This window comes from Crotalus tigris, unplaced genomic scaffold (assembly GCF_016545835.1).
Source record: "Crotalus tigris isolate CLP2741 ecotype Arizona unplaced genomic scaffold, ASM1654583v1 scf7180000018124.1459596, whole genome shotgun sequence".
Classification (NCBI taxonomy): domain Eukaryota; kingdom Metazoa; phylum Chordata; class Lepidosauria; order Squamata; family Viperidae; genus Crotalus; species Crotalus tigris.
The window spans coordinates 186959-203146 of NW_024096836.1; the positions used below are offsets into that span (position 1 = coordinate 186959).

General features: G+C 40.7%; 1 protein-coding gene across 7 annotated transcripts in view; it reads right to left on the reverse strand.

Moving 5' to 3' along the window:
* The window catches only part of PALD1 (phosphatase domain containing paladin 1), a 143909-nt gene that overhangs the window by 14622 nt on the left and 113099 nt on the right, over positions 1-16188 (reverse strand). For all 7 annotated transcript variants that reach the window (XM_039348162.1, XM_039348167.1, XM_039348164.1 and 4 more), the window contains one exon: positions 6395-6550. In XM_039348162.1, coding sequence (XP_039204096.1) covers positions 6395-6550 — 156 coding nt within the window. The remainder of the gene's footprint in view (positions 1-6394; positions 6551-16188) is intronic.

The window sequence follows — 16188 nt, forward strand, 5'->3', positions numbered from 1 at the left end:
TGTTTGTACTTTTTGTGGACACAAAAGGAAAAGAAAAGCGTAGAATAGCAATAGCAACAGAAATTAGCTTTCAAACAAGAGCTAGCAAGTTTGTGTAAGGTATTTTGCATTTTCTAAGGCTAAGACATACAGTGAAACAATAGGAAAGGAGATACTGAAACACCAACGAGTTCATTTGTGGACAAACCACAATTCTTTCTTTCCAGGACAAAATTAGATTTTGGATGGGACAGCCAGGGATGCCTTAAAAAGATCGACAGGAGGGAAATGAATATGAAAGCAATTTTGGGGGCTTCTAGAGAAAACAGGGAAGGGCCATTGTGTGGGAGGCACAGACACCGAAGCATAGGGCCAATGGAGGATAAATTGAGAATGTAATCAGAAGACGCCCTAAATGGAAATGTCTGGTGGGAAGAACAGGATAGAGATAGAGGTAAAAGAGACTAGAAATAAATGGCTTCCTTCCAGCACAAAGTGTTTTATTCAAGCAAGTAAACAGCACAAAGTGTTTCTATTCAAGCAAGTAAACAGTAGCTTTAAAACATAACTAAAATAAATGTCATGAGGCCCCTCAGCTTTCTGTCTGAATGATTCATTCTGAGGCAACAATTCTTTGGAACTCCTATCACAATGTTGATAAGAGCCTGGATGCTTCTGCTATATTTCACAGTATATAACTTTCAAGTTTCCTTTCATTTAACCTTTACAGTGTCCCATGTCCTTTTCACTTGTGGGTAGATGGGCTTTTCTTGTTGGGCAGCTATCCTGATATTCTTGAACAAATCTGTTATCTTGATTAGGAAAAGTTAAGGACATAGAAGGCTGCTTTCTATGGAATCTCACAATTAAGCCACCTAGCTCTGTACTGTCTACGTTGATGGAAAATGACTCTCTACAGTTTTGGCTGTTTTCTGGAGAAGTACCGGATTAAACCTAAAAACATTGGCAAGCAAAGAATGTTCTCCACCACTACAAAACACTAGCTCAGAATCAAGACAGCCAAACCTGGGTTAGCTAAAGGTCTGAGGTTGAAACAACAGACAAACAATCAGTTTTTTTGCTTTCCACAGCTGGGAGACCAGCCAAAGAGAGGGGTAGCCAAATCTAAAAATTAATACATCAACCTTTCTATAGAAGATTAAACATAAGAAAGGATGAAAAGAAATCAAAATTCATAGGGAATGTGGCATGACTTAAGAACACAGAAAGCCATAAAAATCTAGGAAAATAAGATACATAGAAATGCATAGATATAAAACTTAGAAATATATACACACAAACAAGGAAACAGAGGAATTCTGGGAGTTGAAGTCCACAAGTCATAAAAGGGCCAGGTTTGAAGATCCCTGGGTAAGAGTCTATAGGAGTTATAGAAAAAACCTGGAAATAAGAGATAGCTTTAGTTTTCTTTCTTTCTGGAGGTTTGGTACAATAAAAGGAGTCAAACAACAGTTAGCTGTGGTCTGTACTAGTTCCCCCCCAAAACTGTTATACACATGTTGTTTCTTGCCCTGTGATGGACAGGATTGAACTTTGTCACTGTATCACTCTAAATGAAGGGATATATTTCATCACCATTTATCAAGTAACAACTTGGCGTTCTTTAGCCTGGTACTGTCTAAGTGTGTCAGAAATACACCTTCCAAAATTTCCATGCTGGGATTTACATTACGTTAGCACACTTGTTAAATCATTTTTCCATGGAGTTTGGCCAAGTGGAACAGTGAACCATTCAAAGTGCTCTTTTCCAATTGGCAAGGTGATACAGAGCATGGAAAACTAAGGGGTTAAAGCACACACTATAGTAAGGTGCTGCTTAATCAGTTATTAACAGCTCATTTGTAGTTATCACAAAGAAAAACAAAGCATATTCCCTACTTCCATACTGGATCTGATGCACATGAGACTAAAATGTGTAGACGGAGGTTTCCTAGGTCAAAAAATTAAAATGTGCATTGAAATGTAAGATCAGATGTCTTGCTTATACTCGCAACGTCACGTGACGTGTCGTGACGTATCGTGACTTTTTTTCCATTTCCGGCAATGGGGTGGGCGTGGTTTCACTATGATGCATCCGGCCCATGGGCCAGCAGTTTGACACCCTTGTTATACTGTATGCTTTCTTTAGAATTAGGGATTGCAGCTGAACCCTGGGTCATCATTATTGCAAGAACGTAGCTGAATCCTTTCAGCTGGTATATCAGGCAAAAAAATTTAGCCATTTCCCCAAAGAGAGCAAGGTCTGTAGACATCAAACAGTGAGGAATATGGAAACTGTAACCCACCAATTGTCCCCCATCACTCTCATTAAAATGGCCATGCTTCAAAAAATAGTTATCCCCTTGCCCGTCCACAGCTGCTAAAATTTCTGGCTTGTGGTCAGAAGCTCTGCACAGTTCCTGGTCCTCTGAAGCCATTTGGCTTAGCCGTTGCTCTTTGCCACAGAGGCTTACTCAATAAAGATATTCTGAGACATAATGAACATCATCAGCAGTTTACAAGAACAGCTGTTGTTCATGGGAATGAATCTACAAGGAATGCAAGGATAATGCATTCTGCCATAACAATAATATTCAAAGTGACGGGGGATGGAAAGCAGGATCTTTCTTTAGGCCTGTGAAGAATCTCTTTGAAAGCTACAACCAGCTATGAGCAATGATTCAGATTAAGAGAGCAGCCATGTACATTTGGAAACAAAGAATCAAAACTATAAAAAGCTGTTCCTGTAAAGCTTTGTCACCTTACTGTTCCACACTGTACATATACATTTAAAAAAAGGAAAGGTTGGTCCTCCTTGTAAAAGTCTTTATAGCAGGCCATTTTTAATATAATCCAATGGTCAACAGTAATTATTCAGTTATCTCATTGATGAAAAACTATATTGCTGTATGGCAGGATCATAGAGCATACAGAACATTATACTCCAGCACCAAGACCCCCGTTTTAAATGTCAGTTAAAGCACAAGAGCATGGGTCCTCAAACTTGGCCACTGTAAGATTTGTGGACTTCAACTCCCAGAATTCCCCAGCCAGAAATGCTGGCTGGGGAACTCTGGGAGTTGAAGTCCACAAATCTTAAAGTGGCCAAGTTAAAGGACCCTTGCACAAGAGCAAACAAAGAAACAACAAAAGTCTGGCAATGGCTAAGAGCAGGAAAGTTGAAGAAAAAGACTGAGAGGCTAATTCTGGCTGTGCAAGACCAAGCCTTAAAAACAAATGCATATAAAATCAGAATTGAGAAGACAACAAGTGTTGCAAAGAAGCTGAAGAAATGATAGACCACCTAGCCAGCTCTTGCAAGAAGACTGCATTAACTGGTTATAAACAAAGGCATGGCAACAGCAACAATAACAAAGGTGCATTGGAATATTTGCAAGAAATACTACCTGTCTGCAAGCAAGAATTGATGGGACCACAAAAGAGACAAAGTCATAAAAAATGAAGAAGCTAAATTGTTCTGGGATGTTAGAATTCAAAAAACAAGTGTCTGCCGCATGACACACCAGACTTAACAACTGTCAATAAGAAAGACAAAAAAAGTTTGGATAGCCGACATTGCAATACCTGGAGACAGAAGAAAAGAAAAAGAACTGGACAAAAATCACAAAATAAAAACAACTGTAAATAGAAGTAGAATGACTATGGCAGGGATGGCGAACTTTTTAGAGACCGAGTGCCCAAACTGCAACCCAAAACCCACTTATTTATTGCCAGGTGCTAGGTAGGCGTGGCCCACTGGGTGGGTGTGGCTATGGTGGTCATGGTAGACTGGGTGGGTGTGGCCAAGGTGGGCATGGTCACCTCGATGTTGCTTGTGGGGAGGGACGCCTGTGGGGCCAGGCAGGGTTGGGGGATATCCAGGAGGTCTCCGGCAGGTGGGGCAGTGGGTAGGACGCTTGTCCTGAGGGGTGAGGCGAGGCAGGGTGGGGGTGCCATTGTCACAGGGCAAGGCGAGCCAGGGGCTGGGGCAACTGCTGCCTGACACCATCGGCCCTCGCACACAGAGGCCAGCGAGTGCATGGGGGCCGACAGTGTCCATCAGCAGCCACAGCCTGCCAGCCCCTCGACCGGCGCACTCTGGGGCTCCGCAGCCTGCTGCCAGCAGTTCAGAGAAGCTACCTCTCAGTTGGACAGCCGGCCGACAGCTGAGGAGGTGATGCAGTGGGTCGTGCCCGGGAAAAGGAGAGAATGCGAGGCCAGGAGGGATGGGATGGTTGGGAGGGAAACTAGCCATGCTGGGATGCATCCAGCCACATGGGACCTCAGTGAGTTAGCAGGCGGCTGATTGAAGAGGGACGGTTGCCATCTCTGGGGCATGGTGCGCGTGCCCACAGAGAGGGCTCTGAGTGCCGCCTCTGGTACGTGTGCCATAGGTTCGCCACCAGTGGACTATGGCAAAAGGAACAAAGATAATAGTAATAGGCTCTTTGGGTGCAATCCAAAATCATCTGGATTAATCAATTGCAAAAGTCAGCTTTACTTGGAACAATTTACTGTACATCCTGCCACAATACAGTACCTTTAATGTATTAAACAACTTCTGCCTATCCCAGGTCCTTGGGAAGGACTTGATGGGTGGACTAAATGCCAAATCCAGCAAGGCATATCTACAAGCATGGAAAGTCTACTTGCAAACCTAAAACCCAGAAGCTGTCAAGTTCCCGCGAGATACTCCAAGACATGCTTAGACAGCCCCATTAAATCCTGCCAATCTGGAGGCACTGATCCACCTAATGCATACTTTAACCACTCTCTGTCAACTGCTTTCCTGGCCTTTCTATACTGTCTTCCAGTCCCAATAATCATGGCATACCCATGACTTTCCTCTAACTAAGGAACAAACCCCAGGTACTACTGGTTCTTTCTCCTTCCACTTGTTTATGGACATTCAACTGTATTGTAGTACAGATATGCATATCCACCGCTCTGTTTCCTTTGTCCTAAGAAACATTATGAAAAACAAGTGCAAATAAGGAAAAAAACTAAAGGAAGAAGGAATTAGCTTACAACAGTGCACACCACATCTTTTCCATCTCTTTCCGTCCTTGCAAATCATCCTTGCTTCTGTCGTATTGATACTTTGACTCATATTGTAATTGCTTTTTGGCTTTTAAACTTCTCAGCTCATCAATTCCATCCAATCACAGTTTATCCAATCCTTCCTTTCCTCCTGAAACATTCACTCTTCATACCACAATTCCATCCTCATTCATACTCTCTATATCAGGGGTCCCCAACCACTGGTCCCCAGGCAGCACACAAAACCACGCCCCCTTCGGTCCACGGAAAATCTCTCTCCACATAATCGGTCTCTGGTGCCCAAAAGGTTGGGGGATCTCTGCTCTATATGATTAAACCAGAGTTCTCCTGGCAGCCCAGAGCAGGGGGAGGGGGGAAAGAAGGGATGTTTTTTTGGAGGGGGTGAACGCATGCTTGTACGCATGCATGCACACAAACACCCGTTAGTTGTGCGAGTGGGGCCATGAACATTGACATGAGTGGGGCCATGAACGCCCATGGCGTTCGCATAAGTGGGGCCACGAATGCCTGTGATGCTCACAGCAATGCTCATGTGAACGGAGCTATGTGCACACACAAACCCACTGGCCACCAACTCAGTGGCCAATAGGCTGTGGCTCATAGATTGAGAACCCCTGGATTAAACCACTTTAATATACTTGTTTTGTACCTGTTACGTACTTGTGTTTTCCAGTCATATTAATTCACCTCCCTTCATTCTTGACCCATTCTCTTCCTATTTTTCAACACACACTTCTTCCCAATGCATACAACTTAATGAAAATATTAATGAAATATATTACTGGCATTTTTTATTCTCTTGACAAAATTCTTTCTTGTAACAGAGCACATATTACCAACTATTCTATCACAGCTGGTGTTTCTTCCCCACTTTCCTATCTTTAATTATTGTAACACCAAGGTATGAAAATTAATCCACTTGCTTTCATTTTTTTTGGTTATTTATGTTTAAGTTTCAAGTTCATACCACTTTCCCTATTGCTTGATCTTTGATACACTGATTTTCAGATCCAGATCCTCACTGCATCCTATTAGTTATTCATCTAAGGATCCAGGGAGAATAATATACTGCTTTGTAACATGTGCAAACAATATATATGCATCTCAACCAATTTTGATCTGAAAAACTGCACCCAGAAACTATGTGATTAAGGGCAAAGTTCACACTATCTAAACTGTGAGAAAGGGAAATAGATGATGATTCCTGTTGAGAGCAAATTCATCTTCATATACAGGAATATTCATTTCCTGCCTTCCTTGACCTCCCCATTCACTAAAATTAGCATTACTCATCAAAATAAAAAATCTACAAAATGTTATCCAAGTGCTATCAGTTGTATTTAAGACTACTGACCTCATGCATCCAGACGCTGAAAGGTTTCTCCCAGGAGTCTTTTTTTGCCAAGTGAAGATACGCGTTGAACAGAATGAGATAAATATAACATTCCAAGAATTGTAGGCTCCTTAGCTGTAAGGTCCGCATGTCTGCTTCCTCCTTTGCAGTTTTCCCCTGAAATCAGTAATTTTAACAGGCTTCAATGGCAAGAATCAGATATCCTTCAAGTCAGATGGCAGACTGACTTGCATTTTAACAAAGAGTATGGAAAAAAAAGCAAAACATGATTGTAACAGCTCAGATACAATTGTGGGGATTATTTCCTGATCAAAAGCTATAGAATACATGGAGCGAGCTCTCAAAGTGGTTCTTTAGCACCTGGTCAACTATGGTCGATGTCAAAAGCAATGTTTGGTTAGACTTGATTAAAGTTTGGATGAGACCGTACCAGGATGAATTAAAAAATAAATAAATCCCACCATTCAGCAAAGGCAGACCATGTCCGCATTGTTGCCAAAATGGTCATGTCAATGGATTAAGTTTAACTTGACGGAGATTTCATACATGAATGCATACATACATGTATACACACATACTCATGCTACACATATGTAATGTATCTGAAAGATTCACAGTTCAGAAATAATGCAACACACATTTTTTATGAAATTTCATATATAATCCTGACCTTTACAGGAGTGTCAAGTCAAACATTCAGTTGGAAGAATTGTTCCTAGATTCAACTTGGTATGACATGACCTCTTATAAATTTTAACAAGTCTATAAAACTAAAATTTGTGCCAAAAGTTGAGTGAGATAAAGGCATGGTAAATATGTCACACCATATAGAGAGGAATGGATTTGTAGAAAGATAGTCCAGAACCAGTGGTGGGATTCAGCTGGTTCGCATCCCTTTGGCAGAACCGGTAGCTAATTTTTTGTTGCCCAGGCCCAGAATGGACTTCAGGAAGCGGCATCCACACAGAGAACTCCAGTTGTTCACATATTTGAATCCCACCACTCTTCAAAAGCACTATGTGAACAGACAACTCAAAATATCCCTGGTATCAGTGAAAAACTCCATTAGATCAAAGGAAGGCAGTTAGAAAGACAAAAAGAAGCCACTATATTTTATACAAAGATATATAGGTTCCAGAAAGGAAATAGCTCAATTGCAGGACTGAATTTTCTCAATAAATCTTAGTGAAAAAGACACTGTGAGAACTGTGCATTTTCAGATGTAGTTTACTGCCAAGAAGCTTGACACGTTCCATAAAAGCTAAGAACACATCTGTCATGAAGAATGGCACAAACATTTAAATGTTTTGTATCTGAAACACTAAATCAAAACTACACTCCACTGCAAAGGGGCTAAGCTGGGACTGATATCACCTCTTTGCTTTTTAATAACACCACAGCTGCTCAGAAGATCTTCTGCTAAGCAAGGGCACATCTCCAGCCTGATGTTGATTTTGGCATTCTCACACTGATCAACTGAAAGGATCAAGGGAAACATTGGTATTGTGGTGGAATGGCACTAACAATTTTTAATTTCGTTTGGGGGGGGGGCAGGGAGGGAGAAATGAATCAAGTTGAATGTATGAAAGTTCCCTAGATCAGGAATGTTTGTCCATTTCTTTTGAATCCTGAAACCTTCCGCCCCAGGAAAACTACATTCCTGCAAACCAAGGTGAGAGTGATTCTTGAAAACAATTACTTTCAGACTTGGTTCAACCTTGCTCTTTTAATATCTGCCCATATTAAATGCCCCATTATGGAAACAGTTTGCAAGCTTTTCATCAGTCTACCTCAGTCTCATGAATGAAGGCAAATATACAGGTCCTAGGACAATGTCGCAGGATCCAGTCTGGGTTGGTCATGGGACCAGAGGCTTGGTCTCCCAAGTTTTTGGACTCCCGCTGGAACTCATTCCTTGGAGTCCAGTCCCCTTGTCGGTCAACGGGGATACTGATTTACCACTAGCTTATCAAGTAATTAGGAGCTGAAGACTTGGTAGCACAAAGAAAAAAAACAGCCAAAGACTTAATATCCAGCCAACAATTAAAAAGCCACACGGAACTACACAACCCATAAATTCTATGCATGGAATAGCCCAAAGCACACATTCTGGTGAGAGAGAATGTCCCTGAGGATAGGCTCCAGAATGACTTTGAAAGCTCAGAAGACTAAACCTCTGGACCCGATGACCGACCCAGACTGGATCCTGCTACCCCAGTCTGCACACCCCTTCAAATGTGAAGACCAGCTCTCAAAGCCCACTGACAGGATCCAATCCACAATTCTAAAGTGGAGAAAATGGACCGGATTTTCTGGGGGAAAGGGCCAAGTGCCACATCTCTAAAAGCCACACTGTGTGCATTAACTGCACGTACCTGAAGGCAAGGAAGACTCTCCTTCAGGCTGGGCTAATGCAGTAAGGAGACTTCTAAGCATTACAGTCATATGTGAGGGGGATCTGGCTGCAACATCTGTCCCTTTGTTGATTGCCAGGACTGATTCAGCTAATATGGCTAGCTGGGGGGTGTCTCCTTCAGTGAAAGAGGACAACCATCCCAGATACTGATCTTCCGTGAAGGGTATATGATAGCTGCACTCTCCTGCTAGAACCTCCAAAGAAGCATTATAGTCCCACAACCACCCAGGGTTAGCATCCTTTGAGCATCGTTCCTTCCTTAACCTCCTCTTTCCTCAGTAACTAATAATAAAGCAGCTCCTGTTGGCAAAACCAGCAACTTTAGGAAAGGATCTAACCCCGGGTCACATTTAAATTTGGTCTTCCAAGTTCCCATTAAATTGTGCACCATGCTAAAACTTTCTTTATTTAGACACCGAGACCTCCAAAATAGAAAAAAAAAATGTTGCAATCATCAACTTTTTTATAAATGTGGAAGGGGCAGGAAGGTGAGAACCAGGAATAGACAGTTGAGATTTTGAGCTATAAACTGAACCCTTGTTTTATATAGTACTGCTCTTCCTGAAAAACTTTAGCAACCAAGAATTAGCCTTATTCTCTCTTCTGTCCCTGCTTTGACCTCAGTTGAGTCATGGCCACACAACAGCAATCACTGAGGTAGACAACAGCAGCGGCGTTCGTATTCATAGTTTCAGAATGAATGTAAACACCACCTAGCCTCCAGCTCAAAGTAACCACTTTGCTATAAGTAGAAATTAGCAATTAAAGCTTTATAGAATAGAACGAAAGTAAAGAAGAAGAAAGAGGCCGGAAGCTTCGGGAAATAATGCAATTATCTGGGAAAGGGGGCCTTCAAACAGATGGCATCAACACTGCCAGACAAAAGGTATTAAATGGAGCCACTCCAACATTCTCTCTTTCAAGGATGTCTTGCAGTAGGAAAAAGGGTGGAAGGAAGATTGGGAAGACAAAGGGGATTCACAAATGGGAAAAGGTCGTCTGGAGCCTTCATAAAAATCAGCAAATAAGGCAAGCCATAGCACAATGAGTTCCTTGTCTAGAAATGGCCAGGCTAAGCCTATAAAGCTGTGCCCGCTTACCTTGGAGCTAAACTCACTCAACTCAGTTGGGCTTACTCCCACTTCTAAGCCATCAAGAGTAGGCAGATTTTTAGAAACAAAAATAGAAAAAGACCGCTATTCCTTTCTAAGAGCCAGAGCGATGGTGGTCCATTAAGCAGTAACATGTGTAAAAAGTGGGAAGTTGCTCCTTGGTCGCTTTTCACTAAAAACGTATGATGGAGGTGCACTTTTCTTTTTCTGAATTAAGTTTGAACTCATTTCAGGCAGCATTGGGTTTTTGCCAAATCGGAATTCACAACATACTATTCAACAGGTTTGCTTAGAATGTGTGTGAGGATGAAAATTGACCTGCACAGAGAAGCATCAGTCCCCATTTTGTTGAATGTTGCTTCTGCTACAATGAAGTAATTCAATCATATCAGTGGAGAGACACAGAACAGGTCATCCTCATTTAACGAGGGAAACTGGGACTGGAATTTCCATTGATCAGTGACGGTATTAAAGCACAACGTCATGTAACCAGTTGGCTTAGTGGAAAAAATTATGAACATTTGACCAATGAAATGATACAACCAATGTAAATATGAGGAGTCGTTATAACTACCACTTGTTCAGCGCCATTGTTAAGTTGGAACGCTCACAGAGCAAGCATTTAAGCAAGGGTCACCTGTACAATTATATAGTTTCAATGCAAACTAAAACAGGGGTCTTTCATTTGCTTCCTTCGTTACGTCCAAACGGAGTTCATGACATGGCTGGGGAATAATTAAATCAGCCAGTTTGGAAAGGCAACTTTCAAATCACCATTAAGATCAGAATTTTTCAAACAGCTGCTTTTTTTGGATCATAAATATTAAGTGGAAGAAGGAAATGGAGTCAAATATGACTCAAAAGCCTCAGAAGTCTTCAAATGGTAATGGAATGACCTATTCGAGAATCAGATTTCTCTGCTGGAAAATGGGCCCAACAGCAGCTACCCAACCAGGCAACAGCCCAGATAGACCAGAGACATTTAATTCTATTTCAACACCCGTGCAATATCCATAACTTTCAGAAATATCTGTGCCCAGCTGCAGCCTTACAAGACAAGGCGGAAGTATTCTGTGATCTCTCTTGCTGAAAACTTAATGGACCTGTGGGGTAACTGCCAGAAGATCAGAAAGAATCAGAAGATACTGAATTCATTATTTTGTAGCAACCCGATCTTACTACGTGGTTTCCTATTTAAAGCATCTGCCATCTCCTACTTCCACTGTCATGTCTACTGTATTTGCCAGAATTCTGTCTGGTTTTTAAATCACACATTTCAGCAAGTTTGTAAGCAGACATCCATTCGTATTGCTTTCAGAAAGTCAAGCAGATCAACATAAGGAGAGCAAACAACTTACTCTCCGTGTCTAAACCCCACTGAATAGTTGATGCTGTGACTGGATGCCTTGCTCCAATCCGACAGTCACAGCATGAAAAGATCCTTGTGTACATGTAAACAAGTTATATTTCCACATATGTGTGCTTAATCCAAATAAAATCCTGTCTGGATGCTTCAGCAGTTCCATCCTCTCTTTTGGCCTAGTATCCAATTATGGTAAAGACTTCTGAAGTTATAATGTTTAATTACCTATGAAAATCTGCTCTATGAAAATGTCTCAGCAGCCATGTATGGAAAAATTTACTGGATTCATTTCAAGGCAAGTATTAATGGGCTGTTTGGGAGGCAGTTATTCTTAAACCACATTTATGTGATTTTTCCTGGAATTCAAGATTGCTCTAGTAGAATGTGTCTAGATCTCAGAAACAACACCAGCAAGGTGCCTCTAAGAATTACAACATTCAAATTGACAGTCTAAAGTAGCAGATGAGCGCAGGTTGATCTTTAGAAGAACAGATGCTCTGTCACTTTCACCTTGTAAATTAAAACGGTACTTGTTCCTCTGGACATTCTCTTAGGAAAAAATACTTAGGGTTCGTTTAGGAACAAGTACTGTTTTAATTTACAAGGTGAAAGTGACAGAACACCTATTCTTCTAAAGATCACCCTGCGCTCATCTGCTACTTTAGATTGTCAATTTGAATGTTATAATTCTTAGAGGCACCTTGCTGGTGTTGTTTCTGAGATCTGGGCACATTCTACGAGAGCAAGGGTGTCAAACTGCTGGCCCACGGTCCAGATGCGTCATGCCAAAACCGCGCCCACCCCATTGCCAGCAATGGAAAAAACTCACAATACATTGCAACACGTCATGTGACATTGCAAGTTTGACAGCCTTGTACTAGAGCAATCTTGAATTCCAGGAAAAATCACATAAATGTGGTTCAAGAACCCCAGGACATTTCCTTTGAAATTTTACACTCTGTTTAATGGTAACTATGAATCAGTGGAACAGTGTAGGAGATGACCAGGCTAGCCGGAGGGAGGAGTCAAATGAGTCATAAGTCCCTGCGTGCCCAAGAGATCTAAGTCTAGCCTACCCTGAATGCCTCTCTCATCTCATTTCCTTTGACTGTTGGTCAGATTCTTGTAAAGAGCTTAAGCTTGCAATAAATCATTATATTCATTTGAACAGCCTGAATCTCCTGATTTCACCAGCGCTTGACAAACGGATTGCCTACAGAAGTTGTAGATGCATCATAACTGGAGATTTTTTGGAAGAGATTAGACAGCCACTTATCTGGAATGATATAGGGTCTTCAGTTTGAGAGGGGAGTGGACTACAAGACCTCCAAGGTCCCTTTCAATTCTATTATTCTGATAAATGAGTGTTTAGCCCCATCCTGTTCTTTTCAGGCAGAATATCTGCAAGCTATTAATCACAGTAGCAAGTAGGACACTTTTGGTCTATAATAAGAGGGTTCTCCTTTGACTATATCTACACAGCAAGTTAAAATAAAATAGTTGACTATTTGAAGATCCCTTATTTTAAAAATGATCACTGACATTTTTCACATTGAATTCTTCTAAGCATTTGAAACAGTAAGATGGTATGTTGTAAAAGAGAAGGCTTTCCTGTAGCCAGACATATTTTATTTTTAAGCTTACTATTGCTTGCATTTTATGCTTATATGCATTCATTTGCACAAATGTGTGTGTACCCAAGGAACCCATCAATCCATATTTAAGTATTTGGCTTCAAGTACCACACAATGTCTGGAAATTATAACACTACAAAACTGAGCTCACAAGAAAGCAAGGACTGACACACAGAAATAACATTTAACATGTGAATTCCAAGAGCGGTAGATTTAGACAACACAGACATAACAAAATATTAATTTTAGTAACATCTATAATAACCCAGTGATGGTGCCACCCAAGTTTGATTTTAATTAAGTGAAATGCATATACTGTACTCAGATTCCATATGTTATGAATCACACTTGTTATATTATTTGCTTTCAAATCATTTTTTTACTCTTGAATCTTACACAAAAGAGAAATGGGATGGGGATTAATTACAAAACTATGTAGTAATTAAGAAGAAAATTTCCCATTATCAGTTGGAAAGCCATATGCAGTTGAAGGTCTTGACACCTAAAAGCTTCTTTAAGGATAAGATTTTACAAGATTATGTGGTACAGCAATTTTCTAAAGATGTCTTAACATGTGGAAAAAAACTTGTGATTATGTCTGGCCTTGGAAGCTAAGCAAGATTATACTTGGTTAGTTACCTGGATGGGAAACTGCCAAGGAATCTGAAGTCTGTAAACTGAACTGGGTGCTAATTAAAAAAAAAACAAACATCTCAGAAACAGGGGATAGAAAATCTGTTATATAATGTTGCTAAAAAACCTATATGAATATGAAGTCACCAAAGTCAAGCTTGCTGCAAAAGTGATTTTTACAAAAGAATGTATTAATGGCCATTGTATACATGACAAAGGGTCAAAAATCATACTTGTTACTAAATGGTTGCAAATCCTAAAACTTGATCATTAATACTTATGGTAGCATATAATATTCCCACAAATGAACTAATCCCATTTAACTTCAGACTTTATCTCTTTGGCTTTTCAGAAGTAGCAAGAATAGCCACTGAAAATTCTCCTGCTCCTTGTGCTCCTTTAGGGTACAGTTGAGTTATATTTGGTGTGATTGGTGATGCTGTTAGATCAGAGGTTCTCAACCTTTTGGGCACCAAGGACTGGTTCCTTGGAAAAAGGTTTTTCCACGGACTGGAGAGGGTGTGATTTTTGTGTGCTGCCTGCATCCCACAATGGGGGCTTTGCGTGTTGGTGTGGACCGGTTGTTGGCATGCTGCGGCCCGGTACTGGTCCATGGACCGGGGGTTGGGGACCCCTGTGTTAGATGATGAGCAAAGGGTGATGGGACAATGGCTATATATTTGGAATTGAATGTTAGAATGTTTGCCAGTCCCATTCTACAAGCAAATTCCTAACAGTCCTAGAATATCCCTTCTAAACCGAAGAACAGTTGTCCAATGCAGCAGACAAAGCTATGGAGTATGTTTTTCCCCCTTTTTTTACTGTGGACTCACACATGAAAATCTTAAGGAAGAAACAGACTGGGAAGATGTGGAGAGAGAAGTATGGATACCATGTGACCGAAAACTGCCTTAGTTGATTCAAGAATTACAAGTCTGAGAGCTGGACCATCTGCATTCACTACCAAAATCATACGTTTCAATATAAAATTGACTTCAATGTCAATGAGTACAATGCACAGATTATATATCTGTGTTCCAAAACCAGCAGTTAAATGAAGGAATTAAGTATATTCTCCATCTCATAATTGATTATAATGTGGTGGCTAGACCACAGGAGATGATTTATGCTTTGTGGAACTGGGTCAACTAAAACAATTATTCTATGCCAAGAAGTTGGTGTTGACTCTTAGCAACCACCTAGGCAATACTTCTCCAGGAGGATCTGTTCTCAACTGATCTTTTAGGTGCACCCTCACTGCTCTGTCCATCTATCTTGCTAATCATCTTTTTTTTCTTTCTCTTTTCACCTTTCCCAACCATTACAGAGTTCTCAAAAGAGCTTGATCTTCAAACAGTGTGGCTGAAATATGATTAATTTAAACCTGATCATTTGTGCCTTGAGTGAGAACTCTGCATTGATTGGGCCTATGATTCATTTGTTAGTTTTCTTTATCATCTGTCGTATAGTATCTTCTCCGATACCAAAGTTCAAAGGCATCAGTACTATTTCTATCCTGCCTCTTTAAAGACCAATTTTTATATTAACAGATGTCACATGGAAAATCATTGCCACAGCACAGTATCTGAACATCTTTTTCAAGGTGTTGGATTGAGGCAATACATGAATAGAGTATAATTTTTATCCATGTGTCGACACAAACATGTATAGTTAAAAAAGAAAGGATTTTTCTTTATCCGCCTCATCCAATCTATAATAAGAGGTGGAAGAAATCTTAGTTAAGTCTTAACCAAGATTATTCAATGAGTATTAGAATAGAATAGGATAGGATAGGATTAGGATAGGATTAGGATAGGAGCTGGAAGGGACCTTGGAGGTCTTCTAGTCCAGCTCCCTGCTCAAGCAGAAGGTCCTATACCATCTCAGACAGATGACTGTCCAGTCTCTTTTTGTAAAACTTTCAACGATGGAGCGCCCACAATTTCTGGGGGTAAGCTGTTCCATTGGTTGGTTGTCCTCACTATCAGGAAGTTTCTCCTTAATTCTAGGTTGCTTCTCTCCTTGATTAGCTGCCAACCATTGTTTCTTGTCCTTCTCTTTGGTGCTCTGGTGAACAACCTGTCCCCCTCTGTCTTGTGGCGGCCCCTCAGATACTGGAATAGTCACTAATGGTCACTAAATGAACTGTTGTAAGTAGAGGACTACCCACAGTTGACACTCCTTCCAAATTGTCTAATAGCAATACACACATAAAACCATGCAAACCATGCTCCACTAACATCCTGGCTCCAGCGTCTGCAGGCAAAGGCACACCCCGTAAGATGTGGAGCCAACCAAGTTGCAAGGAAAAGTTGATCATTATTTCAAAAGAAAATGGACAAATAGTGAAGCTGCTGGAAGAATGATACACAGCCTTCAGTCAGTCTTCATCACCCAATTAATCACCCCATTGAGTTATATGACACTTTCCATTAGGGTGAACTGAATGGCAATTCCATTTCGCACTGATTTGTAGCTGAGTAAAAAGACAAAGGAGGATGGGTTTGTTTTTGTGTTTGTTTGTTTTTTTTTTACAAAAAAGCTTGCTAGTTGTTAAAATAATAAAACTAGGGGATTTAATAGGGAATATTTAGGGGATAACATCTGAAGTATTATTTTAGTCTGCTAAAGCTATT